This window comes from Coregonus clupeaformis, chromosome 17 (assembly GCF_020615455.1).
Source record: "Coregonus clupeaformis isolate EN_2021a chromosome 17, ASM2061545v1, whole genome shotgun sequence".
NCBI classification, from domain to species: Eukaryota; Metazoa; Chordata; class Actinopteri; order Salmoniformes; family Salmonidae; genus Coregonus; species Coregonus clupeaformis.
Window position 1 is genome coordinate 44,055,680 of NC_059208.1, and position 26,998 is coordinate 44,082,677.

Below are 26,998 nucleotides of genomic sequence, written 5' to 3' on the forward strand. Positions count from 1 at the left end.
GCAGTCTACAAATGATTTGTAATTAGCCTATGTTCCGGCCCCCTGATCATCTGCTCAAGAAAAAATCGTCCCAAGGCTTAATCTACTTCATGATCCCTGATGTAGGCAGGCCTACTGTGCGTTTATGATATGTGAAATCTAAATGTCACATGACATCTAAGGATTAGGCCTACTGTATAAAATATGATATCATTTTTTTTAAATCCATAGGCCTACAGTAGCCTAGTACTAGCCTCAAAAGGAGGGGCGACGCGGGCGCGCGCTCAAGATTTGCATGCTCGCGCGCATGGGTAAAACACTTGCAGTTCGCATGTCAGCTGTGGCAAGAAACTTCATGAAACCTCGACTATGCCGTGATAGTAGTCGAATTGTTTTCGTTTTTATCACACGTTTTTAAACAACTAGTATATTCTCTAGGATTTCATATTTGTATTCTTCTTTCAGTATGGTCTTAAACGCAAAAACATGGAATGTATGTCTGTGTGGAAACTAACGTGGGGTTTAAATCTCACCGCTGTTTTGCTTTCCATCGTTCGGGAGTGCTGCATACAGGATACTGCAGCAAGTCTTTGAAAGGATATTTGCCCTTAAAAGAGACTTTACCATTGAGTTTCTTTTTTCAGTCAGTATTGGAGGACAGAATACACATTTTTACTACAGTTTTGGCGAGATAATACATTGCTGAAAATGGAGACTGTCATTGAAAGAGAATGCAGTGCGCTCGGAGGACTTTTTCAAACAGTGATAGGCGACATGAAGGTAACACCTCGGGGACTAATTCATTAATTGTGTATTTTAATATTTATTTAGGCTTCGTAGGGTATTGTTTCTTTTTTATTTTCTATAGAATAATACGTTTTGTTGATATGGCAGTAGGTGCCCTTATATGTTTATACCTAATCGATGTTACATTGACTGTGATAGACAAAGGGCATGCAATTACATTTGATGTTGTAGAATACCATAACAATTCAGAGTGGCAGTCTGTCAAATTATTGTGTACAGCCTAGGCTACATGCATTGCTCATTTTACATTTAGGCTAGCTACTAAATTGCATATAATAGAGGTCCGCACGGTGGGTGTGTTCTGATTTATTGATAACAAACGGGTGCATATAAAAGGCTAAATGATCCAGGATATGGATTAGAATATAATGTTCTAAAACCACGTCAATCAAGTAGCAGTAAATGCATGTCCTGTAGGTTTCCCCTTGACTTTTGTTCTGGGGAGAGCAAGAAAATGTGTCACTGTTGAGATGTGGAACTCATTTAAGCTACGCATCAGTTTTATTTTGCTTTCTCATAAACTCAACAGTTGGAAATGAAAGAAATACTATTTTTGCCACAATGTCATCTCAGAAGGAAGCATGACAATTTGTATTTTCTATGCTTAGCCTATTAAGCAGTGATGTATTTTAGTGTGTGCATATTGTCGCGCGCGCCTCCAGTCTGGCCGAAAGTGGTGGAGCGCCTATTCACACCTGTTCCCACCTGTTCCTCTGACAACGGAATGCGGTGAAATGGTGGCAGGTGACTTCAAACGGGTGTGAACTGTGAAGGTTTGTCCTTTAGCTGTGGCAGAGCACAACAGATAGCCACCCATTTTGGGGTTTGTGGTGGACAGTAACAGTGTGTGGGTAAAATCAGAGGTGAAGCCAAGCCCTATGTGTTGTGATAATTGCGTTGTTTGCTCTATAACCGGTTAATTCACAAGCCTTGTGACCGTGATATATAGGCGTAAAGGCCGAGACAATAACAAGACACAGTGGCAGAATAAATTCAACCACACCTTTGTTTTATCACAAAACCGGATAGCAACCTCTGTCAAGTGAAGTCCACAAAGCATATTGCATGTACAGTAACAGATAGTTACATGACCTACAGCATGGTCAAGCAAGTTAATGTTTCCGACATTTTCGGACTACTAAACAACTATTGATTTAGAAGCACTGAGAGTTACCACAAGTCGCAAAGAAACAGGAGCTGCCTCAACTATTCCAGCACCATTTCAACTTCAACATTTCAACATCATCAAATCACCTCTGCTTAGTCTAATACAGTGACAACTAAAAGATACCAAAAAACGATTTAGTCCAATCAACGAAAGCTAAATATGATGTGGCTGTCCATGTTTCTGATTTCTCTGTGCGTGCATGTGTGTGAGTGCGTGTTCGTGCAAGTAGAAAAACATGTTGACTCACCCTACTTGTAGAGAAACGCCAATGCCATCCTTCTCTCTTTCATGTTGATGAAACAGTCTATCACTCTGTCATACAGTACACGCTTTAATTTTTTGTTGTCCTAGGCTACCTGGCTAAAATGCTTGCTCGCTAGCCTACCTTCCATTCATGGGCAACGTTAGCTAGTTAACATTAGCCTTCTACATCAAGCTACATGTTGAACTTCCATCCTCTCAGGCCAGGGGCACAACAATGTATGAATTAATGGTTGGATCAGAATCACCATTATAATCATTGGGCAGTACGGAGAATTAAGTAAAACCAAAAAAAGTCAAAATCCCTATCTCCATCCATGGGTAATTTAGGAAAGGGCCAATTTGAGCTAGCTGGCTATCTAGCCACCAGAGGACAACAACACAACGAGATGCAACAATTCAAGTTTTTTGTCAATGGAATTTGATAGGAGTGATGCCAAATCCAAACTGGCTTCCCTTTACACTTTTTTTTGGTGTGCCAGGACCATTCACAGTTGAGCTCGCTCAGTTTAGTTCAACGGTGAATGGCTAATTTTGTATATTTTTTTTTGTCAAGGGAGGCCAGATGCTCGCTGGCTTCCCTTCCCTTCAATGCTACTGGCGGCAACAATGTCTTACTCAATTGGACCAGACAGCATCAGATAGATGGCCTACACATAGAGAGACAGAGGGGGGCTATTTCGCTTGCTCGGATGCTTTCTCCGGTGAGATAGCCTCTTGCGAATTGAAGGAAAATTATGAAACACAGAGAGACTAAAGATAATTGTATTTTATTCAATTTTTTTGGGAAGCCTGGATTCCCTTGGCATCCATGAATACACGCTACTGGTGGTGGATAAATGTTTGATGTAGAAGAATATAGTTTTTTAGATTGAGATTCCAACCAAATGAAAACCATGATGTCCATGATCTGGTTTGAGAAACTTTTGCAAAGCCATGTGATTAAGTCCACTTAACAAAACATTTATTCTGAGAAATAAAGGGACAGACATTCAAAAAATAGGCTACTTTTGTAGATTCTGATGGCAACAAATGCTTTCCAATGGTCTAACATTAGGCAGAAATATGTTCATTCATGATAGCCTTCTACAGCCATTTCAGACATAGGTTTCTCTGGACCTGTGTAATAAGCCATGTTTGTAGGTGAAGGGCTTTTCCAAAGGGCACCATGAATTTCACTCTTGTCTGCTGGCTGTTGTGTATATTTGTGTGGGTGGGGATATTTGCTCGCCAATGTTTGTGCTTAAATTGAATCAGCGTGCTGGTTGGTGTGCGTGTGTGTGTGTTTGTGTGTGTGTTAATACAAAATTCATTTATATACTGTTAACACATCCCTTATTGTGTAAGCAGACATATTACCATTCATCTGTTTATCTGGAACCAATCCTCCATGCCTTTCCTGAGCTCCAAGTGTTCTTTAAACTGAGTAAAAATACTGCAGTATGAATGTCAAAAATCATGTAATTCAGTTGTAATTGAATAATTTCAGAATTTGTATGAACTTAAGGATCTATAAAGGTTTACTTTTAGGTTTTATTTGTGAGTTAAGCTACTTCATGGATCTGTTTTCTGGACACAAATTAAGCCTAGTCCTGGACTAAAACACATAGGCTACTCAATGGAGAGTCTAGGACTCGGCTTAATACTGTATGTGTCTGGGAAACCAGCCCATAATGCTTTATTGTTTACATTTACGTCATTTAGCAGACGCTCTTATCCAGAGCAACTTACAGTTAGTGAATACATTATTATTTTTTGTAATACTGGCCCCCTGTGGGAATCAAACCCACAACCCTGGCATTGCAAACGCCATTCCCTCCCCTACCCTGGGCCAATTATGCGCTGCCCCATGGGTCTCCCAGTCGGCAACGAAGGGGCCTGGATTCGAACCAGGATCTCTAGTGGCACAGCTAGCACTGCAATGCAGTGCCTTAGACCACTGCGCCACATGTATACATGTTTGAGCACCATTACATTATTAATATGTTGGCTTGAGGTTGAAGGTAATGCTATTGAGAGCATTGGATGTAGGCCTACTTTGGTTTATTAATCAGTATTTCTATTAAATCAGAGTGGGCCATCACTCTGGCTAAAATAATCCTCTCACTGGGGGGTTGGGGTGAAATTACTAGATGAACCATAGAACTGAAATTGATGGAAAAGATAACCAGATGCAAAGTAGAGCTCTAGGGTTTATCACCATAAATTGATGGATCCATGAGAAGTCTTGTTGAATATAGAGCCATGTTCTTCCTACCCATTTCATTTCTGAGATGAGCACCATGCATTAGAATTGCCCGAGTCAAAGCCTGATATTTTTGTTTGCATGATTCAATGCATTTAAATTAACTGCATTTATTCAGTCATTGCATTGAATCTGAAATGCCATTTACGATGTTAAAATGATGATCTCTCAATAGGAAATCAACACATAGAAGCCATATAAGTGAGTGGCATGGTGAATTCCTGCAGTGTATATTTCATATTATTCCTCACCCAGTGATGTAAATGATCTTGGCGGGTGCCAGGGAGATTGAAGTGCAGCGTCATTGCCTCAATCGTGTTGTCACGGTAACCAATGTGGAGGACTAGTGCTGTGGATGTACAAAAGGGGCTCAGTGAGGCACTGAGAGACGGCAGACGTCACACATATTCCTCCTCTCAGGGGCACTAATCAATCATTCAAGAAATATCACTTTGACAACAACAAGTCTGACAGTGTGCTATCTGGTTAACCCCACTGCCCCGTAATCTGATTGTTCGGCCCCATTATCAACTCATGGTTGTGAGCCTTTGCTATCACAGTAAAAAGGCCTACAGTATATATTACCTACTGTATTTTCTATGTTCAAAACAATAGGGATGGGGGCAGTTATTTGAATTGAATAGTCTATTCAGAGAATAAAGAGTGGAGGAAATTGAGCTGGAATTGAATTGACCCACCTAAGTGGTTTAACCCCTGTCTGTCTTCCTGTGCAGATCTCTTCATCAGTCATGGACACACTTATGCACACACACACACCTCTAAGAAGACACTTGTGTTTGTCCACTCAGCGAACATGTCACTCCCAGATAGAGGTCGTTCCCTGTTGATTTCCACAGTCTCTAGCCTTCCAGCTGTGGTGAGGCCTTGTTAGCTTGACTCAGACTGCCCTGGTGACAGATGTTTCCTGCATGGCCCCCAGACCATAGCTGGCTAGCTACCACTCTGGCCTTTCACCACCACAGCCCTGAATTTAGACGTTAGAGGCCTGGGAGGGGAGGACAAGGAGCTTCAACCAGAGGCCAACAGGTCTTTAGACAGGCAGGCTAACCTACAGTCACCTGCTTCTCTGTGATGGAGAAAAAACAAAGAGTAGTGTCAGTTCTATATGGTACATTTCAGGTCCCGTGTGGCTCAGTTGGTATAGCATGGCGCTTGCAACGCCTGGGTTGTGGGTTCGAACATGTATGCACTCTACTGTACGTCGCCCTGGATAAGAGTGTCTGCTAGAAATGACTAAAATGTCATGTAAAATGTTTAGGGCGGCAGGTAGCCTAGTGGTTAAGAGCGCTGGGCCAATAACTGAAAGGTTGCTGGTTTGAATCCCTGAGTCAACTAGGTGAAAAATCTGTCGATGTTCCCTGAGCAAGGCACTTAACCCTAATTGGTCCTGATAGTGGCTCTGGATAAGAGTGTCTTCTAAATGACAAAAATGTGCAATGTTCATGCGTCTCACACTGAATAAGCCTTCAAGGTCTTAGCACTAGCAGCAAAGGCAACTCTCACTCAATCGATGGGATTCTTATGATGTTTGAAGTCTATTTAAGCAATGAGGCCTGAGGGGGTGTGGTATATGACCAATATACCACGACTAAGGGCTGTTCATAAGCACAACGCAACGCATAGTGCCTGGGTACAGCCCTTAGCCGTGGTATATTGGCCATATACCACAAACCCCAGAGGTGCGTTATTACTATTATAAACTGGTAACCAATGTAATTGGTATACGGTCTGATATACCACGGCTTTCAGACAATCAGCATTCAGGGCTCGAACAACCCGGTTTATAATCCACTTTTTAGAACTCTTTGGTTTACTGTAGTTCAACTTTGCTCATGGTAGCCTACTTTCTCAACAGATATACCGCATTGCAGTATTGGGACTTTGAATTGAACCCAATTTGATCCTAACTGAATGCATAATGCCTGTGGGCTATTGTTTACATACAGTGAAAGTGAGAGTGGGGTCTACAATCTCAGTATGGGTGTATGGATTTACTTTATTGATCTCTCCCATTGTTGCTCTTGTATATCTGAGATTTATCAGACATGAGCTTGCGGACATGTTGCATTATAAATGTGTTTGTGTGTGTACGCCTCATCCTCACACTTTCTCCTTTTATCTCCTCAGAGCAGTTACCCAGTGTGGGATGACTTCATCAGCAAGGCCGGGAAGCTACAATCACAGCTCAGGTAAACAAACAAACAAACAAAGCAAACAAAAAATACTTACTGCACGTCTCTACACACACGCACACTCCATTTACCCAACCTCATCAAAAAAACAATTCCTCTTCTTCTTCTTGTTCCTCGTTACCGGTGTAGGATTTCACACACACCCCGCCCTGGTCTTGTCAGCATGTTTCTGGATCACAGTTGTACACAGCTGAAGGTCATGAGTGAAGGGAGATAAAAAGAGGAAAACTCTATTAACCTTTCATCAACTGAGATGAACGATCAAATCATAAACTCATTATCTCAGCACGGTAGATCAGCGCAGTGCGCCAGAAGCTTTTATTTTAGGCCAAGGGTTATACTGGGTTAACCCGCTGAAAAACATCTCTACTTCCTTGTCCCGCTGTGGTTTGTGGGAAAAAAGTGTTCCTGAGAAATCCTGCCACTGATGTGACAGAAGCCAGCTGGAAATGTCCTCCTCCTAGCCTCTTGGCCTTTTTCTCATTTAACAAGTCTTCTTGCATCCATAGCTCTATATTCTCACCCTTACTCTCCACAGGTAAAGCAAAACATGCAAACATTACAAACAGCACATGCATTTTTCTAATTTTCTAGTTGAATATTCTTCAGCTCTTTCTCACCACATGGTAAATGGTGTGTCTACAATAGCATGTGTGTGTGAAGCCATGTTTTTCATCTGTGTACTGCACTGTGCATGGACGTGCTTATGCGACATACACCTCTGCCATCTAGAACAGTAGCAGTGGCACGGTGCACCAACTACATGCGAAAGGGAGTGAGTTCCGGAGTGCCAAAGGGCAGATACCCATACCCTCTGAAGTGCCAATTGTGTGCAACCTAATCTGGGTGTTTTCCTAACACCATTTTAAAGGAGAATTTTGCTTTTTTTAAACGGCATGTTATAGAAGGGTCTAGACCCCTTTTTTAGCGATTCACTTCCTCATCCTCTTTGTGCAGTACGGGGGCTCTGAAATAAAACATGAATAAATGATCCGAAAACAGCCAAGTAAGTCCTTTTAGAGCCCCCATACTGCACAACAAGGATTAGGAAGTGAATCGCTGGTTGGGGTAAGTTTCTCAAAAACAAGTTAAATTGCTAAAAAAGTGTCTGGACCCTTCAACAACCTTCCATTACATCCAAAATAGAAATTGGGTGTAAAAAAGCAAAATTCTCCTTTAAATAGCTCATCTGAATTTAGAGTAGACATGCCCACTCTTCTGCTTTAAATAACTAAGAATGCATGCATCCACTTAGCCTTATGTTTTTCTGGCCTCAAATGAATAGTCGTTACTTCATTAAGAATAAGAGAAAAGCAACCTTTCGATTGCAAATTGTACAAAAGAGTACCATCATGCAGCATGTGTCTAAATTGCATTTCCTAACCTGAGATTATTTATGACATCAAATTGGTTGATAATGTCTACCTACTGAATTCAATTTCAGCTCAGTTTCTTGTCAACAAAGGTCAGTCTCTATTTTATACAATTCCAGGGAGGGCTGGAACAGACAATTTAGTAATGGATTTGTTTCTCTGGCTGCATGGTAATCTCAAAATGCAGAAATGCAAGGTTAAAAAAAAAGCCTCAACAATAATCCAGATTAAATCAACCGTGACCCGTTTATCCATACCTTTTTACCCCCATGCAGTGTGGTTGCTTATGGTTACCACCTAAGGGGGTTTGAAATGGTGTAAATATAGGGATGGTTGAAGGTTAACATTTTCATATTGTTGGATGGTGAATACTCATGAAGGAAATGCAAAAGATGTGAATCTAGTTGGATGCAACCCCAGTCTTTCCCCAAATTCAATTTCCATGCAGGGTGCAAAGGCCCCTAAAGCAACATCCATCCTCCATCCTGGCCCTCTGGCATCAAATTGTCAATTGAAACCAATAGAAGCCTATAACTCTTTTAGGTGGGGAGCAACAGAGCTAGATGGAGGGACCCACCTCACCTATACAATTGTAGGGGAAACACTGACCCAACCATGACCAGAATACTAACTCTGTCCTCCCCTTTCCCAAAGCATATGGGGCTACTAGTGAAGTGATTCAAACCATGGTAGATATGGGTGTTGTATGGTTGTATGCTTATGTTGTACATACTGTATGTTCTGCTGCCAATAATAATCAGAATGGTCACCAGCTGTGTCTTTCTCGTCTCCCAGGACGACAGTTGTCGCGGTAGCCGCCTTCCTGGACGCCTTTCAGAAAGTGGCTGATCTGGCAACCGGCAGCAGAGGTAAGCAGATGTACCTCATAGTCGGGGGGCTATGAAGTGTGTGTGTGGGTGTGTGTGTGGTTTGGAGGACGAATGACAGTGGGTTATTGTAGGGGCTGGTAGTGATGGTAAGGACAAATATTGACAGAGGAAATCACGTTTTCTCCTGGTTGCCATTGTAGTCTTTCATGTTCTATACATGTATAAGAGTCTGGTTGTCTTAATCATTTAGAATGATTTACAAAGATCCACATCACAATAATGTATATGCCCCTCTTTAGCCAGCTCTCTGCTTAGCCTTTCATTTGGACTTCAAAGAGCCACTAATAGTAATGCTCACTCACCCTCCTGTTAACTTCTAACCTCTAACCTGGCTTTCTGGCAGACACTTGAGCCTTGAGGTGTCCACCTCATTGATGGATGCATGTACAGTATATTCATATCTTGGAAACTATGTTTTATACATACCCTATGTTTTCTACATAGTGTTTTCGTCAACAAACAGCAAAATGTAAACATAACTGGAGCTGCCTTGTCATTTCTGAAGGCATAATACTACCTAACTGGCGATGTGGGGAATATTTTTGCCATACACACTTATATGTGGTAATAGTGAGTCTATTACATTTATGACAGCCTTACGAATGCTATATGAATGTCTTCTGAAGGAGTAGTCTCCCTCACCCTCAACAATCAGAACTGTCAATGTAATACAACGTCATGCTTCCATCAGCAGGATTTGTGGTCCTAATGTTGTTGACAGAGTGGTTGTAACATGCAGGAAGAGAGGGTTTGTGGTTAGGTTGGGGTTGGTCTGTCTGCCCACTACAGAGCGCTGTCATGGTCACGGACTGTCACAGGGACAGAGCGAGCCACAACCAGGCATTCACTCATCGCTTGGCTAATTTAAGGGTTAGTAGGTCAGTGGAGCTTTGTCATGTAATGTGAGGGGTGTCACATCTTAAAGTGGTTCCTAGAACTGTCATGTTCCCTCAAACACTTTAAGTGTTTCAAGTGTAAACATGAGAAGATGGTTCAAATACACGACCACACCTTCCTGGGCAGTTGAACCATGAACTGTGGTTGTTGTCGCTTCAGTGACGGTGCAGGTTTGTTTTGTGACTACTTTTATGTGGTGGGTTTACAGTTGAAGTTCACAGGGAGTGCATGTCCTGAATAGAATGGACTTCCTTTGGAGACTTTTGTCACTTGAAGTGGTAAGGTGTGATACATGGCAGTGGACAGAGGGAAGTGAGAACGGTGACCTCCTTTCTGCTCCTCCTTTTTCCCCTCCTTTCTCTGTCAGAGTCAAGGCTGTTTCAATAACATTTAGGCTCCTACCCACAGTGATTTCCAAGGTTTTAGGACATAACAAAGGAAACCCATAGGCCTTTATTATCAATATGTCAAATGTAAGCGAAAAAGCAGAATTTCTAATCTCCTTTGGCTTTCATTATAAAACCCCTCTGATTCTTCAGGAATATGATCTCATCCCTTCCAATCCAAATACATGCTTTTCAATACCTGAGTAATGACATATTGTAATGCCACACGCTTTTATTCAGTCCTATAATGGCTATTGGATCTGGCTGCCATAGATTTAGTTCAATCTTACGTACTGTAAGGTACATAACCCTATTTATACATTTCCGCATATTTATATCCTCTGCTGTATATTATCGCAGCTTGACAGTCAGACACTCACAACTCAAAGGCCACAGTGGGAGGCCTTTCAACACAAAGGATGAAAGGTCAAAATCTGACAATACCTTTCAACTGTGTAGGTGTATGGGAATATCAACCCAACACAGGGAGGAGTCACAGTGGAAATAGCAACCAGTGCTAAATAAAAGCATTTTCTTATTCTGAGCACCGCAATCCAGTTTGTCTATGTCATTTCTTAAACCAGGTAGAAAGTGTGTAGAAATGATAATGAACTTCCATTTTTAAATAGTTTAATCTTTGAACAATATTTCTTCAATCACATTCTTTTCAATATAGAGCTATTAGCAGCACTATTTTGATTGATTTTGTGGTCTTAAACCAGTGAGTTTATTAACATTCTTTATAAAGAATATGGGCAAAAATGTATTATTGACAGCGAAAGAGGTGGGAATGTTGTTCGCTTGTCATATAATTGCTACATTTAATATCAATATAGCATTAAACATAGTTTTCCCGATTGTATTTTGGCAATTATTTTTCGTGATGCGAGTGTTGGGTTGCAACTGAGACAACCTGGTTCAATTTGGGTCCCGAGGCAAAACCAGTTGAGAACCACAGGCCTAGGAGAGGAGGTTGAAGAATGAGATTGTCTGCCACAGCGTATGTATGTTTACAGATGTTTTTGTTGTACGATAGGGCTGTCTTTGCTTCATGTCAACATACATTGTCATATAGACATGAAAACGTCATTATGGGAGGTTCCATAGTTAGCCACACTGCACCGTTATTAGCCATTGGCTGTCTTTGTGTGCAAGTCCCTAGACAGGAGAGATTGACTGAGTGTAGGGAGGGCCATTTAAAATGGAGGACACCTAAAATAGCAGAGCTTTGCCCTCCTTTTCTTCTTCTCTTTCATTACTCGGTCTGACTGCCTGGGTGTGGTGTGAGACAGGCCGTATGATGACCATATATGGTCAGGTCCCAACACAATGTCCAGTCGGTTTTGTTTATGCGACACACAAGGCCACGAATGTTTGTCTCTTTTGTGCCCTTTGTTTGTGCCTTGTGTGTCTTTTGTTCCAATACGTGCTACATAGAGTATTATCCACTTACGCAGTCGCACAGCCTTTGAGTAACTATAAGGTTCCTAAAGGATAGGCCTACAATTGTCAGTGCACCGCCCAGATTGTTTGAACTAGCAACTAAGACAGTCACACTACTCCAGTCCACACCCCTATCCTTTATCCTTAATCCAGGATAAACACTATGCTATAACCCCACCTCATTTTCATATTAATCTGCGTCTCAAAGAGGCTGTCACGAACCGGTGGCCATATGTGATTGGCTCCTGTCCTGTCCTGTCCTTCCACACAGCAGCTAGTCACAGCCAGACCGGTGCTCATGGCAACAAGTATGGAAATCAGGAGGGCTGGTCTCACCTCTGGAGCCATGCTGCAGGAGTCCTTAGCAGCTCAGCAGTGGGAGACGGCATAAGCAATAGACAGGAGTAGACCATTATGAAGAGCAGTGCATGATATTAGTGTGTGATGACACCTGACATAGGACTTTGTTAATGTTGATGAACCCTTGTTCAGTGTGATGGAAATGTGATTTCAATTTCCAATGGATATGAACACAGTACAGTCTCAATGAGGTTTGCTTGTGTCAGATCATGTGATCAGCCCTTTGTGTTAATTAATGGACATTTGGCACTCAACTCTATGGCTAAATGCACCATAGAACTAGAAATTACAGAACAGTCATCACTGCCAAAAGCAAGTGTTAAACACGTTTGCTACTCTAGCACACTCACATTGATATTTCAGTTTGTATGCAACAAGCATTCAACAGCTAAATCCGTCCTACTTCCTCTGACACAGCACCGTTAATGTCTTTATATGAAAACCAGGAGACGCACTCATTCTGCCTACTCTATTTCTACATCCAGCACCTATTTGCTATGTATTGTGTGGCTGTGGTTGCCATGGCACCCCACTGCCAGGAAGGATTCCTTTCTTTAAGAGCTCGGAGTGTTGTGGCAGATGTCAGCAACTCTTCTGTGTTGCCTTTGAGAGAATTAGATCCTGCAGGTAAAAAGGGCTAGCCTGGTCCCAGATCTTTTTGTGCTGCCTTGACAGCTCACTCACGTGACAGTGAGTATAGGAGTTGTCAAGACAGTACAAATACAGTGGCGTAGTGCAGTTTCGCGGGGCCCCCCACAAGGTCCGAGCAAGGCCCCCCATGGGGCAGAGAGAAAAATGTGCAGTATTATAGCTTAACTCATGCTACAGTATTTTACATATTTTGCCATGAGGCTGAGAGAAAATGTTGCTGTTTTAGAGCTTAGGGATTCTTGAAAGACGGGACAATCTAAACTTTTTTCCCACAAATATTTGTCTTAATATTAACCCAAACATGTATATATATTTTGATAGACCAAAGCATCAGCTTTCAAACCATGTAAAGGAACAACCTTCTATTTTTCTTTATTTTATAAAATACAAGTACCGGTAAATTGATTTTTGTCAGCTCCATCAGACACCATGAAAGGCATTTCATTTTTATAATTATTGTCCAACAAGTATTTAAAGGCCTTAATTGTTTAATTCTAACATTAGATTATTCAAATAAGTAATTCAAATCTCCAAACTTATTTTTGTTTTGTTTTATAGCACTATTATAAGCTCCAGGGCAAATTAGATTTAGAACATAAAACAACATTTATAAAGCAAACATTATCCCTTAGCACAGCAAATTGTTTAAGCATATGTGCAGAACAGTTATTACAATATTTGTTCAGAATATGAAAGAAAATATATTGACTCCATCAGTGACGCAGTTGACAAGATCTAACGGAGTTGACAACATACTCAAAACAGACATTCTTGCCTCTAAAAGTAAAAGTTCAATACAAACATTTGTAAAATATGGAAAATGATTAATTTGAAAATCCCCAATAAAAACAACAGTTGACCAAATCTCCAGACACATCTTTTAGGAATCACAGTTTTGAGATACATATTCTTTAAAGTCACAAAGGGCTATTGCAAGAAACTACATAAGATCATTTTTCAGTTAATATCCATTATTGCCCGTTTTATTTATTTGTATACAATTTTTGGGAGTTTGAAAATGGGATCCTTTGTTTCCCCTAAATGTACATTTTATAAAGCAACAAAATCCATAATTTTCAACTATAAAAAGAAAGTTTCCCTGCCAGACAAGGATTGTCCCGACTTTCAAGAATCTCATAGGTAATTTCCTGCTATTCTAGCTTTGGGGGTTGGGGGCCGCCAAAGCTCGTGGGCCCCCACCTTGCGGGGGCTGTAGGGGTGTGTGCTACGCCAGTGCACAAACAGATCCAGGACCAGGGTCAGAAAGAGCCTGAATGTAGGTGACAGGTGAAAGGGTATGATGATTCACTAAGATATACTGTAAAATCAAGGGGTATGGAGAAATTACTGTTGTAGCAGGACTTGCATTAACGTCACATGCAGTGGCTAAATTTGGAGGGAATGTAATTCCACTTAGGTTTAGAGACGACTGTTAAAAATGGTCATTGAAAAACAAGTCCTACTGAGAATATGAAAATTAGAAAATTTGAATATCCACATCAAACCATATGCTAGGCCCCAATTGATGATTGTAAAATGTACTACAACATACATAAAACTTTACGTCAGATGATATGTAGTGATTATATAGATCAATTGGTGGCCCACGGTTTCAAAACCGACCCATGAGCCGATTTGATGTGGCCGGCCAAGGCCTTTTTGTTTATATCCCTTGGAGAACATGCAAGTGGGCAGATCACTAGAGGATGCAGCAGTGAGTGGTCCCCACACAGACAGAAGGACAGGCATGCCAGTCAGGGGGAAAGGCCTCAGTGCCATCAACTGTACAGATGGACTCCTTTGGCAGCTTCTGCTTTTATGATCTCATCTCTGCTAAAGGGAGTAATCATATTTACTGCATTGCGCAAGACAGGGCATTTTTATTATCTAAAGGGGTTGATTTGTTGAATTGTTTGTGCAAAGATAGCACCAATTATTTTCCAAAAGAAATATAACAAAAAGGGTTGATCAAAAGGTTTACTATAATACCAAAGGCTTATTACTAAGGGAATGCCTGAGACCTAAAGGTAAAATGTAAGTCGAGGCAACTTCATGTTCTAGCTTTGCTTTGTTTTTGTTAGGTTATTTTATATCAGTGCAACTTTTGAACTGGTAAATCGCATACCAGTAAATCACATTTTGTGGGTTGCTTTTGCTGAATCCACTTCCTTAGTAGCTAGCAGTGGTGGAAAAAGTATCCAATTGTCATACTTGAGTAAAAGTAAAGATACCGTAATAGAAAATGACTCAAGTAAAAGTGAAAGTCACCCAGTAAAATCCCACTTGAGTAAAAGTCTAAAAGTATTTGGTTTTAAATATACTTAAGTATCAAAAGTAAATGTAGTTGCTAAAATATAATTAAGTATCAAAAGTAAACGTATAAATCATTTCAAATTCCTTTAATTAAGCAAACCATTTTCTTGTTTTCTTTTAAATTTACGGATAGCCAGGGGCATGCTCCAACACTCAGACATAATTTACAAATGATGATCAGAGGCAGTAGGGATAACCAGGGATGTTCTCTTGATAAGTGTGTGAATTAGACCATTTTCCTGTCCTGCTAAGCATTCAAAATGTAACGAGTACTTTTGGGTGTCAGGGAAAATGTATGGAGAAAAAGTACATCATTTTCTTTAGAAATGTGGTGAAGTAAAAGTTGTCAAAAATATAAATAGTAAAGTAAAGTACAGATACCCCAAAAACAACTTAAGTAGTACTTTCAAGTATTTTTACTTAAGTACTTTACACCACTGGTAGCTAGGTCTGTTAGACAGAGACTTGCCTGGTACTTTGGCCACTGTCCAATTTTAACAACAGTCAATGCCAACGAATCCAGCAGCACCCTCAAAGTAAACCTCCCAAAAGTCCCCGCAGTCTCTTTTTCTAAGCCCACAGCTTCGCCTCAAACCTTTGTAGCTTTACGAAGCTCTACTCCCGTCCCGCCCACCACTACCCCGTGGGTGAAATCTACAGCAAAGAGGCTGTTTCTTCCTAATAATTCTGCATGAGTTGTTTACCACAAGGTCATAAAATATTAAATTAGAGAAACCTCAGTAGATTATATTAGATAATTAAGTCATGGTTGAGGGATAAATCCTAGGCGTTGCACTCGACCTACAAGTGTATTCTCCCTGCAGTTCACTGAAAAGTCGGTTTGTGGCAATGGTGTGGCCAGGTCTCTTCCTGTTGCGTGCCTAAACTGCCCTATAATGTCATGGCTGGCTCGTTCCCCCCTGAACCCATGTCCAATAAGGTACTCTGGGAAATACGAGACCGCTATGTGTCTACTCTACTCTCAACTCAGTGGCCACGTTCCAACAACTTATATATCCTCCTAACTTTGTCTCCTCTCCTTCAGTGCCACTGATCTGAAAGGACTTGTTCCAAACGGTATCAAATGTCCTCCTACCTTTGTCTCCTATCCTCTACTGCCACTGATCTGAAAGGACTTGTTCCAAACAGTCTCAAATATCCTCCTTCCGTCATCTCCTCTCCTTCACACCTACTGATCTGAAAGGACTTGATAGGTGAAAGCATCAAGGAGGAATCATATTCCATGCATTCACATGTCAGAGGCCACAAAGGAAAGGAGATGAGGAAAGAAAGAAAGTGTGTACCAATGTGTGTGGTCTGGCTGAGTTAATAGGTCAACGATCCCCACCTGTCCCTCTCCATATAGATTATACTGCCATTAATTGAGAGTGTAATAATATAATTACAAGCGGGCTGACATGGTATGCAGCATAGCAAAAGCCAGCAGAGTTACTGACGTCACTGTGCACTTGATCCACTGTTAGTATGTTTGGAGGAGAGGGAATGTGCTCTGCCTCTCTAGATGCATACATGAAATGCCTCCCGCAGATTCAGTGCTATGTGTATGATGCAATTTACCTGGTTGGCTAGGCTAGTAGAAGGAGTGATGGTAGTGGAGATCTGAGGCATAAAGAACAAGTATTCTCAGACTGCCTGTGATGTGTGAAGTGGTCATTGGTAGCCTATATGAAGGATAGGAGTGTTGACATAAACCCATAGCTTATGGCACCATATGATATACTGTAAGAGGGTGGCATAACAAGTCCTGTGTTGCACACTCTGTCTCTCTCTCGCTCTCATCTATGCATGCATTTAGCCCAATCCGGTTGTTATCATTCAATACCCTGAATTGTGACACCCCCAAACATGTTGCTATCTAATTCCCTTGCAAGCAGTGTGTCACGCCCTGACTTATGGGACTCTAGTATGTTGAGTCAGGGTGTGGAGTTCTATGTTGTATTTTCTATGTTCTCAGTCTAGGTGTTGTATTTCTATGTTTGGCCGGGTGTGATTCCCAATCAGAGACAGCTGTCGCTCGTTGTCTCTGATTGGGGATCATACTTAGGCAGCCTGTTTGCATTCATTAGTTGTGGGATCTTGTTCCGTGTGTAGGCTTGTTTTGTGTTTAGCCTGAGGACTTCACGTTACGTTGGTTTGTTGTTTTGTTTGTGTGTTTATCGTTGAAATAAACATGTACGCATTTCATGCTGCGCCTTGGTCTGACCCATCCTTAAACTAACGTGACACAGTGTGTGATTTTGGTAGCTGGCGAAGCACGCTCAACATATGTAACAAAACAGCGACTGTTATTCTTTGTAAACAAGCCGTTAGTGAAAATAGCTGAACACCTCAACTATTCACATTGCCCTTTCTCCTGTAGCGTGTTTGACTGTGTTCTCCCCCAGCTGACCGTACAGCCAGAGTACATGAATGAATTATTGAGTAGAATCACCCAGCAGGTGAGTCTCTGTGTTCTTTCATGTGCTTCACAACGCCCTCCCGTTTAATTAGTTATGAAGCCCTGCTCGTCTCTGCTTGTTAGCGTGAATCAAACAGCATAATGTACCGCCCTTGCGTCTGTTGATAACTACTTTATTGAGGGTAATTGTACTTACTATGAATGTGATATGTGGTTGTCTCACCTAGCTATCTTAAGTCGCTCTGAATTAAAGCATCTGCTAAATGACTAAAATTGTAATGTTAAAATGTTGGTCTGTTATCAAGGCCCAGTATAGCCCGGTACCTGTAGCCACAATGGAGTAGATGGTAGAAGTTGGTGATAGAACTGGTCCAGGGTCAGATATTATATTTAGGTTCCTAATGTTTGAGGTTAAGGTTGGGGGTAGGGGAATCTGATCCTTGATCTGTGGTTAGAGGTATAGATGTATGGGGAGCTCCATATCATGGTAATGAAAGAGGGAAGCACATTCCCCCAAACATGCCAACCTCTACAAGCCCTTACAATCACCATTGGCACTTGTCATGAAATGTGCAGCCCACATTTTCAGATACTACTACTTGTCTATTGTTTGTTGTCTGAAGCATGTAGTCACACAAAGTAGTAATCTACATGTGGAGTCCTATTGTGAAACAGCCCACAGAGAGGTGAGATGCCAGAGGATCCTAAGGGAAAGCTTAGTGGTCACCAGGGGAGCAGAGCATTTGGGAGCAGAGCATTTTGTAAATGTTGAACAAGTCTTCAATAATTCACACTCATATCATGCTGCAAGACTGACTCACAAAGACTCACAAAGACTCACAAAGCAGTAGTGGACTTGTTGGCCTTCTTGTTTTGCTAGTTTGTGACTTTTGAGTTGCGGGATGAAAAATAAAAAGTGATGTTGAATTTAGGTCAAAACAAAGTTGATAGTAGGTCACTGATCTCTTGATTGACTCCCAGTTTTACAAATATTTTTGCTATAACATGTTTTCATTGAACGGGAACTGGATGCACTGCTATCCAATGAACATAGTGCTTGGGTGGCGTGTAAAAGAGAGAGGCTACCCTCTACCTCAGAAACATTATGTTCCATTTATAATATGTGGGATTCGCATCCCACATTGGGACAGTTTACAGTAAACTCAGTACAGTGTTTGTGTTAACTCTCACGGGGTACCATTTCCTTGAATGCACTGTTGTTGTCTCACATTAGCCTAAATGCACAATGTGCCTAGAACACTGCTTCATAGCATTTAAAAATTAGAGTACCTCAGGGAGGGACACAGTTACTGTATGGGAGGGGGTAAGGTTGTCTGACGACCTTTTCTCAGTGCTTTGTTGCACACCACAGTACAGCCGTGTTCAAAAGTTTTGAGAATGACACAAATACTAATTTTCACAAAGTCTGCTGCCTCAGTTTTGATTATGTCCATTTGCATATACTCCAGAATGTCATGAAGAGTGATCAGATGAATTGCAATTCCTTGCAAAGTCCCTCTTTGCCATGAAAATGAACTTAATCCCCAAAAAACATTTCCACTGCATTTCAGCCCTGCCATAAAAGGACCAGCTGCCATCATGTCAGTGATTCTCTCATTAACACAGGTGAGAGTGTTGACGAGGACAAGGCTGGAGATCACTCTGTCATGCTGATTGAGTTAGAATAACAGACTGGAAGATTTAAAAGGAGGGTGGTGCTTGAAATCATTGTTCTTCCTCTGTTAACCATGGTTACCTGCAAGGAAACACGTGCCGTCATCATTGCTTTGCACAAAAAGGGCTTCACAGGCAAGGATATTGCTTCTAGTAAGAGTGCACCTAAATCAACCATTTATCGGATCATCAAGAACTTCAAGAAGAGAGGTTCAATTGTTGTGAAGAAGGCGCTAGCCCAAGAAAGCCCAGCAAGCGCCAGGACCGTCTCCTAAAGTTGATTCAGCTGCGGGAATCGGGGCACCACCAGTGCAGAGCTTGCTCAGGAATGGCAGCAGGAAGGTGTGAGTGCATCTGCACGAACAGTGAGGCGAAGACTTTTGGAGGATGGCCTGGTGTCAAGAAGGGCAGCAAAGAAGCCACTTCTCTCCAGGAAAAACATCAGGGACAGACTGATATTCTGCAAAAGGTACAGGGATTGGACTGCTGAGGACTGGGGTAAAGTCATTTTCTCTGATGAATCCCCTTTCCGATTGTTTGGGGCATCCGGGAAAACACCTTGTCCGGAGAAGACAAGGTGAGCGCTACCATCAGTCCTGTGTCATGCCAACAGTAAAGCATCCTGAGACCATTCATGTGTGGGGTTGCTTCTCAGCCAAGGGAGTGGGCTCACTCACAATTTTGCCTAAGAACACAGCCATGAATAAAGAATGGTACCAACACATCCTCCGAGAGCAACTTCTCTAAGTACAGTTTGGTGACGACCAATGCCTTTTCCAGCATGATGGAGCACCTTGCCATAAGGCAAAAGTGATAACTAAGTGGCTCGGGGAACAAAACATCGACATTTTGGGTCCATGGCCAGGAAACTCCCCAGACCTTAATCTCATTGAGAACTTGTGGTCGATCCTCAAGAGGCGGGTGGACAAACAAAAACCCACAAATTCTGACAAACTCCAAGCATTGATTATGCAAGAATGGGCTGCCATCAGTCAGGATGTGGCCCAGAAGTTAATTGACAGCATGCCAGGGCGGATTGCAGAGGTCTTGAAAAAGAAGGGTCAACAATGCAAATATTGACTCTTTGCATAAACTTAATGGAATTGTCAATAAAAGCCTTTGACACTTATGGAATGCTTGTAATTATACTTCAGTATACCATAGTAACATCTGACAAAAATATTTCATAACACTGAAGCAGCGAACTTTGTGAAGACCAATACATGTGTCATTCTCAAAACTTTTGACCACGACTGTACATAATAATTAAACCATTTACTACTTTTGTGGTACTTGGCGCACGAACAGCACACACCTCGTCTGACACAATTTCCACAAACAGCACCACGCTTTTACAGCTCAGGAGAAGACCCAGATGCAGACAGTTCGAAGTAACAAAAGTTTATTACAAAAACAGGGGGCAGGCCAACGACAGGTCTAGGGTAGGCAGAGGTCAGTAATCCAGAGCAGAGTCCGAAAGGTACAGAACAGCAGGCAGGCTCAGGGCAGGCAGAGGTCAGTGATCCTGGGCATTGTCACAAGGTACAGAACGGCAGGCAGGCTCAGGGTCAGGGCAGGCAGAATGGTCAAAACCGGGAAAATTCGAAAACAGGGACTAGAGAAAAAAACAGGAGTAGAGGAAACCCGCTAGTAGGCTTGACAAGACAAGACGAACTGGCAACAGACAAACAGAGAACACAGGTATAAATGCACTGGGGATAATGGGGAAGATGGGTGACACCTGGAGGGGGGTAGAGACAAGCACAAAGACAGGTGAAACAGATCAGGTTGTGACACACTCACATGTTGCAAGCCTTCAGGCAGCTAGCTAGAGAGAGCATGATTCTATAGATACTGCAGATTGCCCTAGATCCAAGATATACTAGATAGCTATACTAGATGCTATCAGCAGATCAAAGCCATACGTTTGGCAGTAGACGCCCAAACAGAGAGTGGAGCGGTGCCCAAAGCAGCCTCTGTGTGGTAAACATAATGCAACGGTAATATGAATCACGGTGTTAGCACAGGCCTCCCAGTCAGTTTTGTGTGTGTGTGTGTGTGTGTTTGTGTGTGTGTTCATATTGTTGTGGAAAATTTGATCCATAGATTAAGGCAGAGACTATTTAATGATCTAATAGAAAAATATTTAATACAAGCACAGGGAAGAACTCAAAGAATAAATGGTTACATGTCCCTTATACTGTACAGTGGGAGGTGATAGTACAATCATATTGTTTACACAACAGTTATTTCAATACAAGCAACAGTTCCGGAACACAATGGCCTTGTGTTAGGGTGCAGACATACCAGGAGTCTATGACAGGCATAACATCACAGACCAACACAGAACATATCCCTTGAGAAGTTACAACAATTCTGCCACCACAGTATTATCCAAGTGCTTTCTCTGGGTACTGGGTATTCAGAAAATCAGTTGAGTAACTTTGTATGCATTTAGTTTTCTTATTTGATGGGACTACATATAGGGAAACATGGTACAGTATATTGCTTCAGAGATACTGTAGTAGGGTGAATTGGCTACAGAGTAGAAGAGTAACTGAGTTCCTTTGATCCTGGGAGAGCCGTGCCTATAAGGGCATACATGTTGCTCTTTGCCACTCTATCATGCTCCCAATGTTCCTAATTTCCTAATTGTATCTGCTAATGTTTATGAAAGCGTTATAGAGCATGGCCTCAACAGGCTTCAACCATGCAGACCACACACACTTTGGCTGTGGCCCCATTCTCTTAATAGACATAAAAGCACTTGAATACAAACACTGCTTGGCAGTTATGCCCCCCCCTCCCCCTCCCACTCCTCTCTCTCTTTCTTTCTCTCTGGTCTGATATTATGAATTCATGATGGCCGGTTTGTTTAGTAGGCGTTTTACTTTCGTGGCTAGCCAGCGATCCAGAAGCCGGCCGGTCAGAAGTGTGTTCCACTCCGGAAATTGGGCCTCATTAAATCCATGCTACCCCGAGGGCACGATCACCCCCGATGCGCCAGCCTGATATTTCCATATCAGACACACATGCGTGTGTATGGGCATAGACACACTCATGTACGTGCTTGGAAACACACACACACACACGAACACACGTGCATGCGTGCATAGACACACATTAACACATGCATGCACACACAGACGCACACACACACTATGACGATGGGGCAGGAACTGATTAGGAATCTAGCAGTGCTGATTGGTAGAATGCCAGAGCGAGAGAGATGGAGAGATGGAGATGGAGAGAGAGAGATGGAGAGATGGAGATGGAGATGGAGAGATGGAGATGGAGATGGAGAAATGGATAGCTGGACGTGACCTACATCCCCCCTCATCCTGGTTCTCTGTCTAATTTCAAAGCCCCAACAGAATTAATGAAACAGACAGGAGGATATCTGGCTGCACTACAGGTTGAAGGAGAAGAGGAGGAGGAGGAGGAGGAGGAGGACGACGACGACGAGGACAGTGGCACATTTTTCAATGGATCCTCTAATAGAGCCGTTTCCATTGGGGGATTTTTGGCGTGTAACAAGTTGGCTGGTGTCTTCTTTGTGTCGGCGGGCCTTTTTATTTCTAACTCTCTGAGAATCACCTCAAGGTTTTTTCAATAAATTAAAGCTAATTAAAGGCGAGCGGCGTTCGGGAAGCGGCCCCACCGGTACCGCCACCGCCTCACTCACATTTCAAAGTGAATAAACATGCCAATTAACCGCCTCCCCAAAAATAAGCGCACCACGCACCAGCCCCAGCCCCTCGTGCGCCTCACCAAATAACTACGCTAATCACAGCTGATTACGAAGGCTAGGTACAGTACAGTGGCTTTGTCTCGGTAGTAAAAAGAACAACCTACGTTTAAATGCTCTCCTTTCAAACCTCCATTACTCCATAATCTTCAAGGCTGTAGCCTCTTTCTCCTTTTATTTTCTCCCTCATTTCATCACGTTTTCTCATCCACTGACTTTTATCTGGCTATAGCTCAATGTAGGCTTATCATCATAATGGTGTCCCTTCTGGTTCAGATTTGGCCTGGTAATGTGGGAAGGCCATAAAAGACTTGAGCAAGATGGGGATTAGGAGGAAACTTATTTTAGCCCCAGAGGCCTTTCAGCCGCGGCCCGGGTCGGCTCGCAACTAGGACTAAACGGTGTCACATTGTCGCGCATTAAGTCCGGTGAATAATCCCAGACCCAGATCCAGATATGTGTGTCAAAGACGGTGGGATGAAAAGAAGAGAACTAGGCCTCTGTGGCAGGGGGCTGGAAGACGACAAATGGAGTGGGAAACAAATGAAGAGATTGAAGAGAGAGGAGTGTGTGCGTATGTTGGATACTATGGGGCTTATTCGTTTAGCATTCAGCTGCAGCACACACACAGGAAACAGAGCCATGAGTGTAATGCCAATGGGTAGTAGTGACTGAGTCTGCCAGTGGAAAAGTGTTTTCCTGTCCTCACTGGGGCTTTAGCTACAGATTACTGAATTGATTTTGGTTAGAAACTAGTGACAAGAACTGGGTCATATTCATCAGGGCATGCCGTAGCAAAATGTAGCAAAAACGTTTTGCAACAGAAAACAAAAACTAGTATTTCTTATTCAGGTAATCGCTCCCTGTCCATTTTCTTCTATTTGGTGCATAATGAATATGACCCTGGAGTGAAATATGATGGGAGGGAGGAACTGGATTAATAAATGATGTTGTCTTCATTGGTTGACCCGCATAATTATATACTGCAATTCGGAAAATGTCAACAGAATCCTATTAACCTGAATGTTATTTTAAACCACACCCTAACTGCTGTACTTAACATAGATGGAATTTCATATTAGTTCCACAGTCTTCCAAGTGGCCTGCTTTGGTTTTCACAAGCCATGCCCTCACAGTTTGTCTTACGCTCACAGTTTGTGAGGCCTGTTCTGTCTCTCATAGTCATGAGCCATCCTCAAAAGCCCTTATGAGGAAATACCAAGAGGCAGTGTCTCTCGAACTCCTTGGCCCAGCCGACCCTACCCTTACTCTAGGGCTGTCTGTCTGCCTGCATTCCCATAGCCGTCCTGTCTACCACTCCTACTCTCAGCTGTCAGTAGTAATCCAGTCTCTATGCCCCCCCAGCCCTAGGCAGCTATAGGACCACCAGGTGCCAATGTACCTAATATAGAAGGGAGAGCCTTCTTCAATCTGATAGTCTGCACAGTCGCATAGACACCAAAACCTGGGTTCAAATAGCCTAATATTTGTTTTATTTCCTGAGCCTTGGATTGAGCCTGCGGGCAGGGTTTGAACTTTTGAATTTTTGGGACTAAGTACCATTGGTTCCCTTGTGCCAGATGAGCTCGATCAAGCTCAGCTTAAGTATTTGATAGATTTGTTATATTATTTGAACCCAGTTCTGATATAGACTGGACTGCAGTTTGTCTTGCAGATTCTGCACAGTCATACAAACACCACCTGTCTATGGCATGAAGATTGACCAGGCTCTACAGGGCTATAAGCTGGACTAATGGGGTGATAGGATGTGTGGGAGGGAAGGAGGTTAGGGGGTTCTTTGGGTCTTATTTAAAGAATCTTGGAGGAATGTGAAGACTGTGCCCCCACCCTTGAAGCTATTCGGAATGTGTAGTTCATTAGTTTCCGCCCTCAGTGTTTTGATGAGGAACACCCTGGGTAAGGAATTTTTAAAAGGAGTTAAGTTGACCTTGATGGCTGTAAAGAACTGATGTAACACCATGCAAGACTGTCGGAGTGATTTGATATCGACAGCTTTCAGATACTCCACCGTCTCATGATTGGGCCTGCCCATCGTCCCTCAGCCAATCAGAGCTTCCTCAGCAATAATTGTGACATGATCACAATGAGGTGTTTTTGTTGACTTCACAGGTTGTCACAACAGCGTAGCGGTGTCGCTGGCGATTTGGCAGTAGAATTTGCTAACTTTAACCTTCCTCAAATGTGAACTTCTTTTGGAAAAATAGTTATGTTTAGCTAAGAACTTAGAGCCTGTTTTTTACAGTGGCTCATATTCCTTACTTTGTCATGGCCCAGTTAACAACGTTAATAAAATGTCCGATTCCGAGGAGGAAGGGATTAGTACCACAGTGCTCTATCCATTTCCCTTGCTACAATAGGCCTCATGACAATTGACTCCACTTAAAAACAAAGTCAAAGCCAGACACATAAAATCTAAAAGAGTTAGCTTCATGGTGGTGCACTGAATCCAACCGTTGCCACGTTGTACCATCCTCATCATTTCCACTGTAAGCATGGGGTCTTTGCCGCTGTCTGGCCTCATCGCTCAGCCTCGGCCATGCCCTCATCCTCATCTGCTCCAATTCCCCGTCCCGGTTCTCTCCCTCCACCACAGGCCCCTGCGGCGCTGTGGCTGGGATGGCGCTAGCACTAACGTAGCGTCACACGCTAACACAGGCTAACACAGAGGGACAGGGACAGTTCTGCCTGCCTTCCCAGACTCCCGTCTCAGTAAAGGGTGATTGTAGGACACTGCTGTATCTAAGCAGATAGATAGGCAAGTGGTATGTTTCACTATCATAAGAAAAGCTGGGTTGTTGGTAGCTGAAATTTGGTGGTCAACAAGGAGATTATTTAGTCTTCAGTTTCAATTTCAAGTTTCCCTCCAATCAGAGCCTTCCCACTTTTACGCCCACTGACACCCACAACAATCCATTCAAAACAAACCACAGACAAAACAAAGTATACATGACTGTTTCTCATCTACAATATGCTCTTGACTCTGTTTGTATTTTCCTCCCTGAGTGGGCCTCTGACTGCCAGTAGCAGTGTGGTGAGTCTTCATCCCTGCGTTCTGCGCTTGTTTGTGGGCCCTGCCCTTGCCCAGGACACACACACTCACACACACACTCACACACTCCACAGTATCCCAGAGAGACACCACACATTCCTCATGCCCTGTCACATTTTGTGAGCAGTGGGAGAGGGAAAGGACAGCTCCATCCCTGTTACCTACTCAGGGGAAGGCTGATGCACTGACATATAGAGACAAGTGGTTGAATGGGCTTTCAGAGTAACCTAAAGAAATACATCGCAGATACTGTAGAACAACATTTGAAATAGCTAGAAGAAGAATGTGCCGTAAAGTATCACTCCCTCTGATTGTCCCATGGATCTTGATAAAGTAGTCAGTGACATACTACAATTTTATAGTAAGTAGTATGTAGATTTGCCTAATTATAAGGGCACTTCGCCATTTTTAACATCATATTCATTATCTCCAGCACCACACCAGTGTCGACATGTGAAAACGGCAATTTTCTACATTCTGTTGTCAAAAAGATAGGAAGTAACTGTCTGTTTAGAGTTAGCTAGCTATCACACGAAACATATTTGGTCACTGTGGTCACTGGGCCAAAAACATACATTAACATGCCTATCTACATTTTGCTGTCTTGTCTAGACCAGACAGAACTATGGCGACACACGTTGGTAAACACATTGGACTGTTAGCGCTGGTCTGGACAAAGAGGTGAATCGATCAGGCTGATTGTCATTAAAATGCCATCAACTCTGCTGAGGTCAATACGTGTCTGACAGATGTGGCCTGTTTGGCCAGAGGGCGTTGGCCAGCCTGCAAAGTCAGTATAGCATGGCAACACTAAAGTGTATCCAAAATGGCACCCTATTCCCTCTAGAGTGCACTACTTTCCATAGGGCTCTGGTCAAAAGTAGTGCACTATATACAGTGAGGGAAAAAAGTATTTGATCCCCTGCTGATTTTGTACGTTGGCCACTCCAGGACCTTATTGTGCTTCTTCTTGAGCCACTCCTTTGTTGCCTTGGCCGTGTGTTTTGGGTCATTGTCATGCTGGAATACCCATCCACGACCCATTTTCAATGCCCTGGCTGAGGGAAGGAGGTTTTCACCCAAGATTTGATGGTGAAGTTG

At 42.6% G+C, this 26,998-nt stretch overlaps 1 protein-coding gene across 8 annotated transcripts in view; it reads left to right on the plus strand.

The window, feature by feature from the left end:
• The first annotated feature begins 267 nt into the window (after nucleotides 1–267).
• LOC121586497 (protein MTSS 1) overlaps nucleotides 268–26,998 on the plus strand; it is a 50,151-nt gene continuing 23,420 nt past the window's right edge. For 4 of the 8 annotated variants that reach the window (XM_041903221.2, XM_041903222.2, XM_041903224.2 and 1 more), the window contains exons 1-3: nucleotides 270–759; nucleotides 6,609–6,670; nucleotides 8,842–8,915. In XM_041903221.2, the coding sequence (XP_041759155.1) occupies nucleotides 688–759; nucleotides 6,609–6,670; nucleotides 8,842–8,915 (208 nt within the window). In that variant the 5' untranslated portion in view covers nucleotides 270–687. Of the gene's footprint in view, nucleotides 760–6,608; nucleotides 6,671–8,841; nucleotides 8,916–26,998 lie in introns of all 8 variants that reach the window. The other 4 variants (XM_041903217.2, XM_041903218.2, XM_041903220.2 and 1 more) reach the window with 2 other exon arrangements.